This window comes from Cadophora gregata (assembly GCF_030347475.1).
Source record: "Cadophora gregata isolate MNR1 chromosome Unknown scaffold_3, whole genome shotgun sequence".
Lineage (NCBI taxonomy): Eukaryota > Fungi > Ascomycota > Leotiomycetes > Helotiales > Ploettnerulaceae > Cadophora > Cadophora gregata.
The window spans coordinates 2,585,546-2,602,103 of NW_026695926.1; the positions used below are offsets into that span (position 1 = coordinate 2,585,546).

General features: G+C 50.1%; 3 protein-coding genes across 3 annotated transcripts; 1 reads left to right on the forward strand and 2 right to left on the reverse strand.

Annotated features, from left to right (window-relative positions):
- Positions 1-779: 779 nt before the first annotated feature.
- On the forward strand, positions 780-5,038 carry ONS95_009383 (uncharacterized protein). Its single transcript, XM_058502973.1, has 2 exons — positions 780-3,225; positions 3,508-5,038. Exons 1-2 carry the CDS (start codon positions 1,326-1,328, stop codon positions 3,837-3,839), a joined length of 2,232 nt encoding a protein of 743 aa, XP_058361905.1. The 5' UTR covers positions 780-1,325; the 3' UTR covers positions 3,840-5,038.
- On the reverse strand, positions 5,039-10,696 carry ONS95_015054 (uncharacterized protein). Its single transcript, XM_058508739.1, has 2 exons — positions 7,889-10,696; positions 5,039-7,839 (listed from the first exon to the last, which is right to left on the reverse strand). The coding sequence occupies exons 1-2, from the start codon at positions 10,493-10,495 to the stop codon at positions 6,805-6,807; spliced, it is 3,642 nt and encodes a 1,213-aa protein (XP_058361906.1). The 5' UTR covers positions 10,496-10,696; the 3' UTR covers positions 5,039-6,804.
- A 332-nt stretch (positions 10,697-11,028) lies between these two features.
- Positions 11,029-16,485, reverse strand: ONS95_009384 (uncharacterized protein). Its single transcript, XM_058502974.1, has 3 exons — positions 15,794-16,485; positions 11,551-15,546; positions 11,029-11,497 (listed from the first exon to the last, which is right to left on the reverse strand). The coding sequence occupies exons 1-3, from the start codon at positions 15,881-15,883 to the stop codon at positions 11,285-11,287; spliced, it is 4,299 nt and encodes a 1,432-aa protein (XP_058361907.1). The 5' UTR covers positions 15,884-16,485; the 3' UTR covers positions 11,029-11,284.
- Positions 16,486-16,558: the final 73 nt, after the last annotated feature.

Below are 16,558 nucleotides of genomic sequence, written 5' to 3' on the forward strand. Positions count from 1 at the left end.
TCCCTTGAGAGGGAAGCACATCCCGCTCAGGAAGACATGGATGGGTTTGGTTCGCCAGCCCCGGCGTCGACGTCGCCCTAGGTCTTTCGACCCCCGGCTGCTCCTCCCCTGCCTCTCTGCCCGTCCTCTTCCTCTTCCTCTTCCTCTGGCCCTCAGGGCCGAAAGCACCAGATCCACTTCCCTGCAATCCCTGCAGTCCCTGGCCCCAGAAGGTCCCCCCAGGTCTTGGTATTCTTCAAGGACCAGGGCCAGTTACAGTAGAGGAATCCGGAAGGCAGGCAGCTCCTGGCTTGTGCTGGCCCGCACAGGGCCAACTGGGATCAGTGCCTTCATTAGCCAATCCTTCCAGAAATAATGTCGTCCCTACTCCGTACTGTTCCTGACGGCCAGAAATCAATGTGACATTGAGATATCCTCATATCAGTCAGTCACTTGCAGCCGCCCAATCTTGCGCGGAAATTCGTTTACAAGCATATCTTATACATTGTCTTGTCAATCTTGTCATTCTTTGGTCCCTTCAGCCTCTTCTGCATGTCGATGGCCAGCGAGAAGCAGCTCTGTTCGCGAGAGGTTCCTGCTTCCGTCCTTGCATGAAAGAGGGCTTACTCCAATCTGCGTCGTCAAGGAGAGCTCCCTTCACTGCTGCAGCCCCTTCACAGCAGGACGTTTCTCGCATCTCACCTCACCAGCACTTTTCAGTCTGCTCCCATTGGTTTCGTCTACGCACTGCATTCTCCTTTATAGCATGTTGTATTGAAACTATCTCTCCCTACTCAGGTACGAGAACTTTCATTCCTTACTCTGTCCTGTGCTATATCAGACTTCCTGCGCTTGAACTGGTGCCAAACGAACACCGCATCTCTTGTGCTTCTTCTTCCCTGCCCCATTCGGACACGATCATCCCTGTGGGTATACCACGGGAAATCAATTTCCTTAACATCGCCCTTCGATCACATCCATGTTATAGCACGATTGTTATAGGGCCCGCATACTAAGAACCCCCAGCCAGAACGCCATCTTGCACAAGAGCAGAAAGATATCAACCCGTGCCGCCGTCTGGCTCGTCAATCGAATGTGGAACGACCTTGACAAAAAGTTTTAAAATATATCCTAAGCATTGTGTTCGAAAACAGTTGCAAGGCTGTCCATACTTCTCGTGTTTCTTGCAGCCGACACGCGACTGGAATATCCAACACGCTTCTTCCGACATATTGGTTGGGTTCCCCGGTTCTCATCAATTCTTTAAATATACCTCTCCACCGGGATCCAATTATTCGCATTTGACTTCGCCAGTTGTCGCTCCTGCAATCTACCCGATTAACAAGATGTTCACGTTTGGAGGTGGGAAGGCTCCTTACCCCACTGTCTACACCGTCACCTCACCAAAGAAGTCATCTAAGAAAGACACTCCTCCCTCGTCTCCCCAAAAGGAAACTCCTTCGTCCCCGGACTCTCTTGAACCAGCAATCGATGGACCTCCATCTCCCGAACGTATACGAGCCTATACCGAGCAGATGAAGAGGAGTTCATTGTTCGGTAACAATTCCAGGACAAATACACTTTCCTCTGGTGCCTCTTCCTCCCGTTCTCGCGAATCGACAATTGCCTCAACGGATAATGTGAGCTTGTCTCGACGGTCATCTAGTCGATCCACCGCCAGCAGTATGCTTCGCCATGACAGACCGGAAAGTGTTCAGATATTCGGATCGCTGTTTTCTCGAAGCGCGAGAAGGACAAAAAGGGATACACACAATCTCGGCCTCCGCACCTCATCTTCACTTGGTCTAGATGAGATGGTAGTCGAGGAGGGCTCCGCGAAAGAACATTACTACGGAAAGAAGAGCAATTCACGACGTCGTCATTTTATCTCTGGCCCATACAACTTCCAGCATGTAACTCACACACGGCAAGACCATCTTCCTGACCTTGGACGAACGAGCCGGACCGAACTTGTATCGGAGTTCTCAGCTATTCGAGCATCCCAAGCCCCAACACATGGTGAGTTGAAGGGAATCAGGGCTGATGACTTGCATTTTGAGAACTTCTCTTCTGAAGCTCTGAGCGTTCTGCCAAGCGAAGACGCTCCTCCAGCAACTTCTCCCCAGACGAGCCCCCAACGCCGGGTGCTTCGCAAGTCTGTTCAACCACCCCAATTGCCTTCTCAACGAGCAATGGGATACACCAAATCACATGACAATCTGAGAATAGCACCACCTCGACCACCCCGCTCGCCACTGTCACCGCCGTGTCCACTGGCACTTCCAGCAAGGACCTCCTCCCGCACAGCTTCTGTGCTTTTCGATACCTTTGATCCTCTCGCCACAACGACGATTACGAGACCTCATACAAATGCAGGATTCCGCAAGCCAGCTCCTTTCATTCTTCTTCCTTCGCCGCCACCAACTTTGGATGAACAGCAAGACGGAGGCGCGCACGCAGTAACAACACCAGGCGATGAGGCATGGCCATTGACAGGATCATTATCTGGAAATTTTGGTAATGAACTAGCAGATGTTCAGGAGGAGGAGGAAGATGTTATGTCAAGGAGGTCGTCGCGAATGTCAACTGCTAGCGCCGAGCTGAGAATGTCTCAGTCCGTGCCAGCGCTTCGACTCAAGTCACAGGCACAGGTTGATAGGTCCGAGGCCCGCATGTCCACGACATTGGGGCAACCACTGACCGCAGCTGCATTCTCGGCCCCCAAGCAAATACCAACACCAAGCGGCTTCCAAGTCAATGACTCGTGGGAATCCGATATCGACTGGTGTTATGAAAATGGAGAGGAAAGCTGTGATTATAACTATTGCTCTGAGGAAGGTGATACTCCTACACAGACACCTGCAACAGTCGTCCAAGAACCGCTTCACTTGAGCCTGCAGACCGAAGAACGTACTTATCGTGGACGATTCCGACCTTCCCTTTTGGTGTCGTCGTCCTTCGATGCGCCTGAGCTATCGCCAAGATCGATCAACTCTACGCCTTCATCCGATCCCAGAACACCAGCGAACTTCTTACGTCCAAGTCATATCCGATCTCCCTCGCATGCCTCGTCCTTCAAGGAGTCTCATGGCTTCCACCTCTCACCAACCCTTCTCATTCCTGCTGATTTCCAGTCACAGATGGAGCAAGATGCTCTCTACACCGAGCACTACTCCAACGACTCGTCAAATGGTGCAATTTTCATGCAGGACTCTTACGTCCATGCCATCTCTCCTGTCGACGAAGGCGAGTCAAGCACTTCTTCATACCGCTCATCTGATTTCTCCCGTCGATCTGCGCGCAGCTCATCGAGCACACGTGCGTCTGGCACATCGAGAGGAAGTCAGGATTCGATGATGTTGCTTCGCCGCTCATCGAGCATGAGCCATGCCCATCATAGCATTGGGTCTAATTCCTCTCTTCCAGACCTTGTTCCTTCAACACTGCGTCAGATTGATCATGATTTGTCTACAAGCATCTCTGCTTTGTCGGTCTCAGATGAAGTTGTTGACTCTGCTCCTTCTCCAGAAATCGGAGGCCCACACCCTGCTCTTGCTTCGATGCAACATCGACGCAACAAGTCTCTGGTGCTCGAGAGAGATCTCCGAAACGGCGAGACTCAATTGGTTCCTTCCAGTTCCGCAGAGCAGAAAAAGGATCTCATTGATGTGGTGGGCAGCCTCAGCCCAGTTGCAGAGGCGTTTCCACACGTACCAGCCGAGGGCAAGGCACCAGTACACGGACGAAAGATCTCAGCACCCGAGGCAGTTGCACCCCTCCGAGAATTCAAAGGAAGAGCTCGAGCCTCAACTGTCGGGGGAAAGCGAAGGGGAAGCTACATGCTGTTCCCCCAAATATAAGCAGCCACATATCTAAGGCTATGAACCGCGCCAAATATTGCGCGACTCATGGTGTAACGTGGGCACCAACTGCGAACCCAGAACATGGCTGAGTTTGCGACGATTGAAATGTTTGATATGATTTTATGTATTCCCTTGTTATCGTTTCTTCATTTTTGTACACACTTGTGTCAATTATATCGGGCTGGCTTTTGGAGTGTATCAGAAAGGACGGCCATCAAGCTAGCTGGGTCAAGCTTGCGGGAAAGAGAAAAGCAGCATTGCGTTTAGGATTTCGGAGACTGATCGTCCTGTACCACTATTGTCGACTTTCTTTGATCGACCTTTCTGTTTCGGACAATGTTTCCTGGGTATCTCATTTGTTATTAATCTCATTTGTTGGAGAGGGAGGAGCATTGTATGGTATGGATCTGGGCATTCATTTGGGCAGGACCTGGGCCTGGATAGGACCGACTTGTGGAAAAGGGAATGATGGGAGCGAACACGATACAGATGGAATCTGAGTGGGACAGGAGCAAGCAGAGCAGAGAGATCACAGACACAAAGGCTTGTTGATTGGCTTGCTGGTATGGAAGCGGGTACTTGGGAAGGTGACGAACGAGATGACATTTTATACCTCTTACCGAGAGAGGCAGGTTGAGATGCTCACCCGATCATGGGAGCAACCTTTGTAGAGGAGCTACTAGTGTGATGGGAGGGGTAGAGATTGAGGAAAGGATACTGTACAACTCTTGTGCTGCATTGGAGGAGCCTGTTGTTACCATGAATAGAACATGGATGGACAACGAACAGTAGACATTCTACCCCCTTTTAGGGGCCTCTTTAGGCGGGACTGGAAAAATGAAAAACCATCAAAACCACAGCTGGTCCCATCTCTTTCTGATTCGCACCTGAGTTGAAAGTACCAATGTACGCCTTCCTTTGCTCCCGATGTCTCACTACCCCAACCGAAGAAGCCACCCCAAGAATTGCTTTCATTTACAATCCTCTTCCAGAGATCACACCTCAGGTCCTTCCACCCTAGAAAGACAGCTTTCCAAACATCCGAGACACAAAACGTTGAAGATAGACTCTGAAACACTGGTCCTCCTCCTGCATTCCATATCGTGGCCCGTTCTATCTTGTCCAAATCACGAATATAGCCAACCATTCCTCAACTTGAAGCCGCACATGATGTTTAGCAAGGTTAACACTGCTGGCCTCGGAAGCCTCATTTGACGTCTTCAGTGAGGTATATTCTATGCATTCTCTAACAATCTACAATGCCCCGATCTTGAATCCCTTTCATGTCGTGTAACGTGTAAAGTTGCCTCTCTAATGTATCCCTGGGCCCAGGGACCACTCTCAGCCCTGCAGCTCCTTCAACCCTAAAGACAAGCTTGAATCCTGCATAGACAGACACCATACATATTACTTCTTGTCCCGATCTCAATCTTCGGTCTCAGTCCTGAAATAACCGCCAGTCAGTCCCACGTGCAGCTCAGTGGCCAAAATGCAACCCCCCCATGGTCTCTCCTATCCCACGTGTTCCCCAAGTCCCAAACATGCTTCATCCAGCCCTACTAGAAAGAACCACCTTTTCCCATCCGATACCAAGACCGCGGGTTGTTATCAGAGCCGTGGGGGTGTTATCCCTTCCAACTATACAGTACCCGTGTGTACAGCTTCACACGTTTCGCTTCAGCAACACGGCAAGAGACTGTATGCAAGGCAAGCGGATGTAACCTAACACAGCACACGCTGTTAGAAATCAATCTCCAACTCGATCTCAGTCTCAGTCTCGCCCCATTCGTTCAGTTACGCAACCACACACCCTCCACTTCAACGTCGTGAACAAACCAATTATGTCCTTCAGTTCGTGATTCTCCAAAACGTCATCGAGTGCCATCATGGAATATGGAAATGCCACGAGGAGATGACTGTAACACAAACAATATCCGTACCGTCCATGCACAACTTGCCAGCATACAAACTACATGCCGATATACATACATTATGCGTCAGCTGCATCAAAGTCAGCCCACCAAGCCTCATCTAACACTGACTGCATCGGACAAGGAGCTCAATAGGCCATCCATACCGACCCTGCGCATAGGCTACTACTTCCACTTCCACTTCCAGTTCCATGTGCCAGCGTGCGCGTGCGTGTATGTACGGAGGGTTCTCTATGCTTAAGTGTGTGTTTATTTTGTGTCCTGGTAGGCTGGTAGATGTTCGTTCCAGGAACCCGGTCCGCATATGTAATAGCAGGTCTATATCACACACGGGCCGGGCTCTCCTCATTCCGCTTGGAAGGAAAAACAAAGATACTTTCTCTACCCCAGAAGCAATTACCGCATCTGCATACATACATCTTAGGGTTACAGCACCAGGTTGCGGCACAGCTGCCGACTGTCAGAAAAGAGAAGGAGTCCAGATCGGAAACCACGCAAGCACCGCCCTGCCCTGTCAGATCGATAAAAAGCAAGTGCAGTCCCGGAAAACACCCCATCAACAATGTTACACGATGTCCACCAACAATCTCACATGCACATGCCATGTCATGTAGTACTGCAACTGTCCTGTAAGCGAGGGGGAGCATCGGTTGGTATCAGAATTGAGGTGATATTGAAGTCCTGTTAAGATGTGACCTATCCCCAGATTTTCCCAAACCCGCTCGATCTCCATATACTTTTACAACAAAAACATACATGCCCCGGCCCATCCCCCAATGATCTACATCGCCATTGAAACGAGACAATGCGACGTAACGCAACCCAAGTCAAAGCTCGGTTGCGCAAGGAGGGGGGGAATAATAAGATCACTTCTTGCATTCTTGTCATTGCCAACATACTGGGACGCTGTCATCAATGCTCTGGTCTGGTCCCCTCAATTTCCAACAGTCATCGCAGCGTGACATCCGAGATCTCGTTCTCGCAACTTCATTCGTCTCCGGAGACTTCGAAGAGGTAAGTAGGGAGGCTATCTACTCGTCATCTGAGTCCGCCATTGGTGTATCGGCACCGTTCGCCGTTGCTGGCGAGTCTTCCTTTGACGCATTAGCTTCAGGAGCAGGAGCAGCGTCCTCATCTTCGTCCTCATCATCCGAATCGATCATTGCTCGTCGACTTTTGCGTTTGGAGGCTGCAGGAGCGGAAATAGTCTCGTCATCACTTCCTGCATCGACGTCCATTCCGTTGGTTTCGTCCTCAACATCGTTGTCCATTTCCCGTGCCGCAGCGGCGGCACCATCATCACCGTCGCTGTCACTCTCCACCACAATCTCGCTACTCTTGTACTTGTTTGGCTTCTCTTGTGCCTTCTTCGCCAATCGTCTCTTCTTTGGCTTGGGCTTCTCCTCGTCACTGTCTCCGCCACTTCTTTGGCGGTTCCGTCTTCGGGGTTCAGCTCCGCTCTCCTCGTCATCTGTGATCCCATCCTCGTTCTTCTTCTTTCGCTTGCCACCAGCGCCACCAGTACGAGGCTTCTTCTTGCGCTTGACCTTATCACCCGTCTCGCTGTCAGTAGTGAGCTCTGCAGCTTCTCTAGCTCGTTCTTCCTCGTGGCGGGCTTCGGCCAGCTCTCGGTCTCTTTCGAGGATCTTCTGTCTCTCCTCGCCAATCTTGAGTTTGCGTGCACGTTCGGCCTCTTCGGCGGCAATTCGGGCGTCTTCGCGTTTCTTGAGCTCGATTTCTCGGGCCTGCTTCGAAGCGAGAAGTTTCTCGGCGTTTTTCTCTTCGTACTCCTTCTGGGCCTGGATCGCACGCTCTAACTGCTTGCGCTGGGTGTTTCGTGCCATGTTAGCTCGCTGCTCGATGTCGTGTTTTGGGTAAGGTGTTGCTGGATGCAGAGCAATTGCGTCTAGAGACTCAATGGCTTCCTCGAGCCCATCAGCCGCCGCCTGAACCTCAGCTAATGTTCTTTGTATTTCACCGAGACCGTAGACAGTTTGAGCAAGCTGAATCTGCACAAATGCAACATTGAACTTGTAGTGTATTTGATCAGGGGCAATTGCCAGAGCCTAGGTTCCGTCAGTGTGAAATCCAACAGGAAAGAAATGAAGTACCTACCTTCTGAGAGTAATCCAAAGCATTTCGGAATGCCTGTGAACTCTTCTCTGCCTTGCCCTTCAACAACCACGTTCGACCCAAGCAAGCCAGGATCAGCGCATCATGCGAGCGGTCCTTTGACAGTGCAAGCTCGTAATGCTCGATGGCCTTGGAGTATTGTCGCAGTTCCGCAAATATGTGCCCAAGGTTTACATATACGCTTGGATCCTTGACCGTATCTCTGACTTTGATGAAAATCGTCAAGGCAGTCTTGTAGTCTTTCTTGTCTTCCACCAAAGCAATAGCAATACCTTGAGCAGCATACGCATTCTGAGGGTCCAGTTGCAATGCCTTATCAAAGAACTCGACTGCCTTCGTGTACATGTTGCTTCGCTTCTGCTGCTCTTGGTCTGTTTCACGGCGCATTTCACGCGCGCTCGCAAGGTAGAGGTTGCCCATACCGATCAGAGCATATCGATCGTGCTTCTCATATTGCTGCAAGGTATGCTTGTAATGGCGAAGCTCGGGATCCTCAGAAATGTGGCCCTTCTTCTTGTTGTGGACCTTTCCAAGGAACCAACCATACAAGGCTCGTACTTCGAGATCTGCAGAAGAATCTTGGAAGAGTTTGGTGATAGCCTTTGGACCATCATCTGTTGGGTTTTGTCGAAGAGAAATGTACGCAAGTCGAGTTCTCGCATCAGTGTAGTCGCTGTGGCGGGTGAGCAACCCCTCGTAGACTGTGTTGGCTTCGTCTAGGAGTCCACTGGCCTCGTAAGTTCGGCCCAGATTGTAGCTGATTGTTGTTACAAGAGCATCTGTGTCCATCTCTTCCTGTTTCTCTCCGACCTTGATGCAAGCGCTCAGGGCAACCTGGAACATGTCTCGAGCCTGCTCGTACTTCTCCGCTTGATAGTAGAAACAACCAATATTGTTGAGAAGCTGAGGCGGTAGACCTTCTCGAAAATTGAGCTTAAAACTAGCTTCCTCTTCCGGATCCTTGGGCTTTTCGTCGTCAGGAATCTGGTCAAACTCGAGTTGCTCGACTTGCTGCAGGCATTGTAAACTCTTCTCGGGCTGGTCAGTCTCGTAAAGGCGGGCCAAATTTAGAAGTACAGATGCGTCTGGGACCAGATTCTTCTTCGAGTCCTTCCAGGCGGTCCGTACGCTCTCCAGGTATCCAACAGCCTTTTTGAATTCTGTTGACTTCTCCTCCTTGGCTCCTGTTGGCTGGCTGTGAAATACCTCTTCGGCATACAACGTTCCCAGTAGAATCATAGCTTCGACGTTCTTCGACTGTTGAATTATTTTCTCCAGTCTCAGCTTCGCCTCTCCAAAGTCGCTCTTCAACACAGACAGCTGAGCTGCGCCAAACTTTGCAGGCAGGTATCCACGGTCCGCTCCACCTCTAGCCTCATCGGCTCTTCGGTAGTAGTCTGCAGCTCGCTCATAATCGTCTTCATAGTGCTCCTTTCGGGCCAAAAGATACCATCCGTCACTTGCAATAGCATTGACGTCTGTGTACTGGATAGCCTTGTGGGCAAGAGTGTCAACATTTGGGAGGGATTTTCTTGACAAAAAGTACCCAGCAAATGTCGCACAAGTCAAGGGAAGGTCCTTGTCCGCCTTAAATGCCTTTTGTGTATATTCCGTCATCGCTCGCTTGTATAGCTTGATGAATTCTGGTCCGTTTGTCGGTACGCTGGAGCTCGAGTCAAGGTAGAAGAGGCCAAGGAGGATATTCGCAATCTTTGAATCTGGGTTGATTTCCAGGGCACGTTCCCAAGCTATTTTCGCATCCTCCTTGAATCCCAACATCCAGAAACAACAGCCAATTCCAATACGGGGATCTGGATCTACCAGATCTGGCATCCTGTGAAGAGCATCTTGATATCCTTCTAGCGCCTCTGCATATTTTCCTAATGAGAACAATGCCCTAGCTTTCCCTAGCTGTGCCAGCATATTCCTCTTTCCGGACACTCGAAGGGCATCTTCGAATGACTTGAGTGATGCTCGTAGAATATCGGCCTTGTCTTGATCTAAGGCGCCAGGTGCCGAGGACTTCGACGGAGGCTGTAAAGAAGCTTTGAGGAGCTGGAGGACACCGGATGCCAGGAAAAGAGGTGGGAACCCGGGGTTGATTCGTAGCGCCTCATTGAGAGTTGATGTCGAGAGCTGCAAATAGTATTCTTTCGTCTTGGCCTCCGAAACCAATGCGCCTTCGGGGGCAACTCTGGGAGCTTCTCTGCTCTTCCACAAATACATCCAACACAAACAAGTGAGCATACTGAGTTTCTCTTTCGGGCCACCCTTCATGGCTTGCCCGCCCTTGATCAGCATCTCGATGGCATGGTCGACTTTCTTCTGTTTCGCATATGCCAGAGAGACCGTCATCCAATATGTTCGTGCAGCGCCTTCATTCTCCAGCAGTGTACACAGTTCGGTCGGATCGTCTAGAAGAACTTCGAGATCAACTTCGACAGCTTGGTCATCGTCTTCGCCCTGGACTGGAATATCGATCGCTGAAGGGATGTCCGAGAACCGTTTGCTCATCACCCTATGTCCAGGAGAAATAGGAGTATGCCCATTTGCTCCACCATTTGAGACTCCATTCTCAACTGCCGCCATGGTAGATGGAGGTTATGATGCGACTTCGTGGAGATGGCCAGATGTGTTGTCTTGAGCTCGAGCGCGTCGTGGCGCAAACGCTTACGAGTGAGAAAGGGGTGTGGCTAAGGGACGTGGGACATCTGTTCAGAACAAAAGACTGGCCAGCAATGAAATTTGTTTGTTTTCGAGAATCCTCGGAGGATTGTGGTTGAGTGTATTGTGCTCGTGAGGCTGTAAGAAATTTAGTGTCCAAAGGTCGCGCTCCCATGTTCAGCCTCGAGCTAAGCCTATTTGAATTCAGCAACACCAACTCACCCATCACCATGCTTAATGACCAAGAAAGTGAATTTTCAAACACAGCAAAACGAAAAGCAAATTTAGCTGGGAAGTGACTTGTACAGCATGGATCTTTCTCTATTTGTGGTCTCAATCACAAGGGGTTATTATGTGAGCCTTGATGAAAAGGGAGTTGGCACCTTTGAAGAACCCTGTGATCATCTCAACAGCACCTTGTAGTTGATTGCGTATCAAAATTTGAAAATGAAGCCATCCAGTATATTACTTAAGGTACTACAAGTCATACATATTCATTGTCTCTCTACAATACAGTCTAGGCGATCTCAGCCCAAAAGCAAGTCTCCGGAGCCCCGTTGTAAGAGATTTAGTGATCTCCAAGATTTTTCGCCTGTGTAACGCCAATTCTTATCCACTCCATACCAGCAACACCAAATATGCAAACTCCGCCTCCCAAGCAATCAGCTCGCTATCGTATTCCACCAACCAGTTCATGATCAACCATTGTTCTACTTACTCATCATCGCTTTGGCGACCACTGCTCCCACCGTTCGCAATAGCACTTGCGTTAAACACAAGCTTGATTTTGCCATTGGATGCACCTGGGACAGGAGTGCCCGCATTAGTCGTGGGAGCAGTTGAACCGCCATTTGGTGAAGAATCGTCCCCGTCGCCAAGCTCAGGGTGCTCCTTAATCTCATCTTGAATCATAGACTCGAAGGCATCCTGGTTAAGATTAGCACTCTGTATGATTTTCGAAATCAAGAAAATGGACTTACTTGGATCTTGACAGCGTCAATACAAATAGCGCTGGCTTCCTCATTGTATGTCTTCGCGTTGCTGACCATCAAGCGAACATCCTTCAGCAAATCGCCGAGGCTTGAATACTCTTCCTTATTGATCTTTTTCTCCATGGTCTTCAGGGCAATGGGCTCCTTGATGATGCCATAGTAGTCTGGGAACGCCTTCTTCGATGGCAGGGATACAAAAGGACCAACGAGAACATATGGACCCTTATTCTCATCGGCGGGTCCTTCTTCATCGCTATCATCAGAATCGGAAACCACGACAGTGATGTTCATGACGGCATCGTAAACTTTGCGCAGGCTAGTTTGGAGAGTGCTTCGGTGCTTAGGAGTCATGCTATCAGCATTCGAAGCACCTCCCTTGGAAGGTCGACCTGTTGGGCCACGCTTCCGCTTGGCAGGTGGCTCATCATCAAGTTCATCTGCCTTCCGCTTCTCAACCTTTCCAGGCTTCCGACCACGGCCCTTCTTTGGTGTTGGCTCAGGCTCAGGTTCTTCGGTGCTGTCACGACTTCCGGCAGGGGAGTTCTCAATGGAGCCAGGCAGTTCGCCTGCTCGCTTGAGTCGATTGTTCTCGCGACGCTCCTTGCGAGCTTGCTTCCGTGCGGCAGCGGCTTCTGGGGTATCCTCATCATCATCAACGGCTTGTAGCCACTGCTCCTCAGTGAGGCCATCATCGTACTTGACGCGAGTCCGCTCACGAGCACCACGACCCTTGATCTCCTCTGGCTCATCCGATATTGGGTTGCCGTCAGACATGTAAATTTCGGGAAGTTCGCTCTCAGCCATCAGACGCGGGACGCGCTTACTTCCAGGGCCTATACCGTAGGTCATATCCTTGGCTCGCTCCTTGTCCATTTCATCGAAGATAATTTTCTCGTTCTCACTACGGGCAAGGATCTCGTTGAGCTCCTCATCGTCCATCTCTTCTTGTTCCAGAGTCTCGGCAGCTTCGGCAGTCTCCAGCATGACACGGAGCATAGCGTCACGATCAGTCTCAGAAGACTTGTTGTCGAAACGACCAGCCTGAATAACCTTACCATCCATGTCAAGCTTGAATTTGGCACGCTCCAAAATCTTCTCCTCGACCGAATTTGAGCTAATAAGTCTCAAAATTCGGACCTCGTTCTTTTGGCCAATACGATGAGCACGATCTTGGGCCTGGAGATCCTGATGAGGATTCCAATCAGAATCGTAGATGATGACAGTATCGGCTGTCTGCAGATTCAGACCCAGACCACCAGCACGAGTAGAGAGCAAGAACATGAAGTAAGGTGAATCAGGCGCGTTGAACTCGCGGAGGAGATCTGAACGATCATCAGACTTCGTGGTACCGTCCAATCGCATGAACATGATGCCTCTATATCTCAGATAATCTTCCATAATGTCCATGATGGCTGTCATTTGGAAGAACATGAGGACTCTGTGACCTGTAGCCTGGTATTTGGGAAGGATACGATCGAGAAGCTCGAATTTACCAGAAGTCCTCCACAAGAGATCATTGCTGGTGTTTAGAGGATTCATCTGATTTTCGACCTCGTCGAAGACAAAAGGATGGTTGCAAAGCTTTCGGAGCTGCATGATCATGTTGCTGAGACCTCTTGCACCAGTTTTTCCACCCTTGCCATCACTTACAACAAGTTTGTTGTGGGTGACCATCTGCTTGTAAAGACGAGATTGCAACGATGAGAACTTGCACTTGATGACTTTCTCGGTCTTGTCGGGAAGATCCTTCTCGACGTCTTTCTTCAGACGACGGAGCAAGAACGGGCGCAAAACTTTGTGAAGACGACGAATGACAAGAATTTGTTCTTCTTCAGTAAGTTCCATCTTGTCCTGGCCACCAGTATTTGCGAACGGGGTGTTGAACCATTCATCAAAGGACTTGACGGACTTGAAAATGGTCGGGAGGACAAAATTGAGAAGAGCCCACAACTCGGGGAGATTGTTCTGCAGCGGTGTACCAGTGAGAATGAGACGGTATCTTGTGTTGTAGTATTGTGTCAAGGTGGCGCTCAACTTTGAGGAAGAATTCTTCATACGGTGACCTTCGTCAATGATCATATGAATCCACTTAATCTTGCTCAAAATAGGTCTGTCCTTGATGATGTACTCATAGGTCGTCAGGAGAACCTGGAAATTGCCGTACCGAATTTGTTGCTGCTGTTGCTTTCGAGTGGCGGGAGGACCTTTGTAGACCACCTTTGCGAGGGAGGGAGCCCACTTCTCAAATTCGAGATTCCAATTGGTCAAGGTACTGAGAGGTACAATGACAAGGAAAGGACCATTTTGCTTCTTCTTCTCAACAAGATAGGTGAGCAAACTGATCGTTTGAATAGTCTTTCCGAGACCCATCTCGTCAGCAAGGATGCCGTTAAGGTTGTTGTTGTACAGAGAGATCATCCATTGAAGACCCTTGATTTGATATTCCTTGAGAGTACCACCAACGAGAATTGATGGCTGTGCGGTGACTTCTTCCTTGATGCGATGCGCAACAGCGTAGTAATCGATCTTGCGGACATCCTGTTCCTCTTCTTCATCATCGTCAGAAGAATCGTCCAAGAAATCATCAGCGTTGTCTCCATAGCGTTCAGCAGCCTTTCTTTGTTGCTCTTTGACCGACGATGCAAGTTGCGACAAGAAACCGTCGGTTTGGCGGAGCAAATGGGTGATACGAGTGTCCTTTGCCTGGTCAAGCAGCTTCAAGTATGCCTCTTCATCGTTGGATTTCAGGGCCTGGAGACGTTGCTTGGCTGTTCTCTCAATTCTCTTCTGCTCCTCCTTCTCGATGTTTTGGTGTTGCAGTACCATCATGCGGCCCAACTTGCCAATCTTCACTCTTTGGTTGTTAGCCGCAATGTTGACCTCGCGAGCATGATTAAGCACGGTTGTGAGATAATCATTATGCTTTTTCTTCTCACGCGACTCTCGAGCATCACGTTGCTGCTTCTCAAGCTTCTCTGTAATGCGTGCCTCGCGCAACGTTTGCTTCTTCATGCGTCTGTAATGGCTTCGATTAGCAGTCATGGCAAGATTGTCATATTGAATCATTTGGCGTCCAATTCGCTCTCGCATATTGCGTTGCTTCTGGACCAGACCAAGCAGCTTCATCTCAATCAAAGCTTTTCGCTTCACAGATTCCTCGAGAGTTAACTCGTCACCTCGCACTTCCAAGTGTGCCATATTTGCTGGGAGAGCCTTGAGATCCGCCAGCCTAGCTTGGATACGATTATAGATGACAATCTCTCTCTCCTGTCGAATCTTCTCGAGGTTGACACCAGATGGCATGATGCTGGGAATAAGTGGTCTTGTCTCACGTTTCTGGTGGCTAGAATAACCAATTTTGTCCTTGAGGCCTGAGCGTGGTGATTCGAAGCCACTATATTCATGGACTTTGATCGCATCGACATCCTTGTTTCCGGCTGCCCCATCAACTCCATTTGTGGTCGGTTGCGCATCATCTGTCTTTGCCGCCGAAGTTTCGAGAGTACCGTCGACTGAAGGGGCCGCCTTCTTGTGGGCTGTGAAGAGTTGCTGTTGCACGGCTTGTGGTATGCCCATATTCTTCGACAAGCACTTGAAAGCGAAGATTTGCTGCTTGAGTATGCCCAGCTGCTCTGGTGAGAAGTAACCTCCGCTTCCTGCTGCTGTCGATCGCTGGACTCCACTCTTCTGCGCAGATGCAAGTGATGCTGTTGCAGGAATAGCCGATGGGCCAAGCGAGGTTGTGGCAGGAGCTTGTGAGGTAGGAAGGGTGGCTGGTGCTGGAGCAGTTCGTGTGCCGTTTGTACCATTCGCGGCAGGGCTTCCTGAATTTTGTTGATTCATCATCTGCTGCTGTTGTTGAGCAAAGGCAACCCGCTGCTGTTGGAATATGCGCTGTTGCTGCATCGAAGTAAGGTATTGGTGGAGTTTCAAGAGTTCAGGGTCTTTATCCGACACGCCTGCATCTTTCATCTGCTTGTATTTCTTCTACGAGTCAGTATATGGCAGGTGTAATGAAATGTGCCTGGAAGGAGAAAGGTGCTTCATCCCCTCGGAATGTTACTCGTAACCAAAACGTCAATCATCGTCTCCCTAGGAAGAAAACAGGTCCGCCAACGTCCCTGAACAATTCGAAGATTGTCTCAACTAGTCTAGACGATTTGACGATTTCGGACGAGCGACACACGATGGGGAGAAAACTCAACTGTCCTAGAAGGTAGTGGGTACTTACCTGAAGTGCGTTTTTCATGTTTTCTGGATTGCCCATGGACATGGCCGAACCAGGCTGCTGGACAGCCGGCGCGGTCTGAACAGAAGCCATGATTGCGAGTTGATAGACCTTTCACTTGCAGACGGCTTTCGTGGTTGTGCTGATTAGCTTGGGCGCATATCAGGATCCAGCCTTGCGCATCAGGTCTGATGTGAACAGACGAAGCCGTATGGTAGTGCGCGGATTGGCGAAGGCGGCAATGGCCAGAACGACTGTCAAAAATGAGTCGGGTAGGCGAGGGATGGAGTTGTCGCGCGATGAGAGTGTGCGGCGCGTCCAGTGTTGATGTTCAATGACTTTTTGTAGATGCACGAGCTTGGCGCGATGTCTTCGCTGTCGTTGGACGTGGATGACCGAATCGAAGGGTATTAGGGGATGGGCAGGATCCCGTCGAAAAGGGAATATGGGATAGGATATGCGACCAGCAGTCGCGTAGGATGCGACGTGGTGAATATCGAGATTCTGGATATAGAAGCTAGGGATGGGGGATTGGCGGCGCAAGCGGTCTCGTCGCGGTAGAATCTGCCTCCTGGTGGATGGACCTGGAGTTGTGATGGAGAAACTGGCGAGGCGAGTTGGGGCAAGTGGCGGGACTTGTGAGCACGAGGCGTTTGCAGCACGCTAAGCAGTTTTAAGTTTGGCGCTAGATGAGCCGAGGCTTATGTCATCAGCAGCAGCACGTGAATGCGGCTCTGCAGGTGCAGCTGAATTCATCCAGACCCAAGC

What these genes read in the sequence shown, in the direction of transcription:
- ONS95_009384 (XM_058502974.1), bottom strand. Translation starts at nt 15,883, where the DNA reads ATGGCTTCTGTTCAGACCGCGCCGGCTGTCCAGCAGCCTGGTTCGGCC. An exon ending in ACATGAAAAACGCACTTCAG is followed by an intron (nt 15,547 to 15,793) that starts GTAAGTACCCAC and finishes GACTCGTAGAAG; the next exon opens with AAATACAAGCAGATGAAAGA. An exon ending in TTGACGCTGTCAAGATCCAA is followed by an intron (nt 11,498 to 11,550) that starts GTAAGTCCATTT and finishes AATCTTAACCAG; the next exon opens with GATGCCTTCGAGTCTATGAT.
- ONS95_009383 (XM_058502973.1), top strand. Translation starts at nt 1,326, where the DNA reads ATGTTCACGTTTGGAGGTGGGAAGGCTCCTTACCCCACTGTCTACACC. An exon ending in CATCTCTCCTGTCGACGAAG is followed by an intron (nt 3,226 to 3,507) that starts GCGAGTCAAGCA and finishes CTCCTTCTCCAG; the next exon opens with AAATCGGAGGCCCACACCCT.
- ONS95_015054 (XM_058508739.1), bottom strand. Translation starts at nt 10,495, where the DNA reads ATGGCGGCAGTTGAGAATGGAGTCTCAAATGGTGGAGCAAATGGGCAT. An exon ending in CTTTGGATTACTCTCAGAAG is followed by an intron (nt 7,840 to 7,888) that starts GTAGGTACTTCA and finishes GACGGAACCTAG; the next exon opens with GCTCTGGCAATTGCCCCTGA.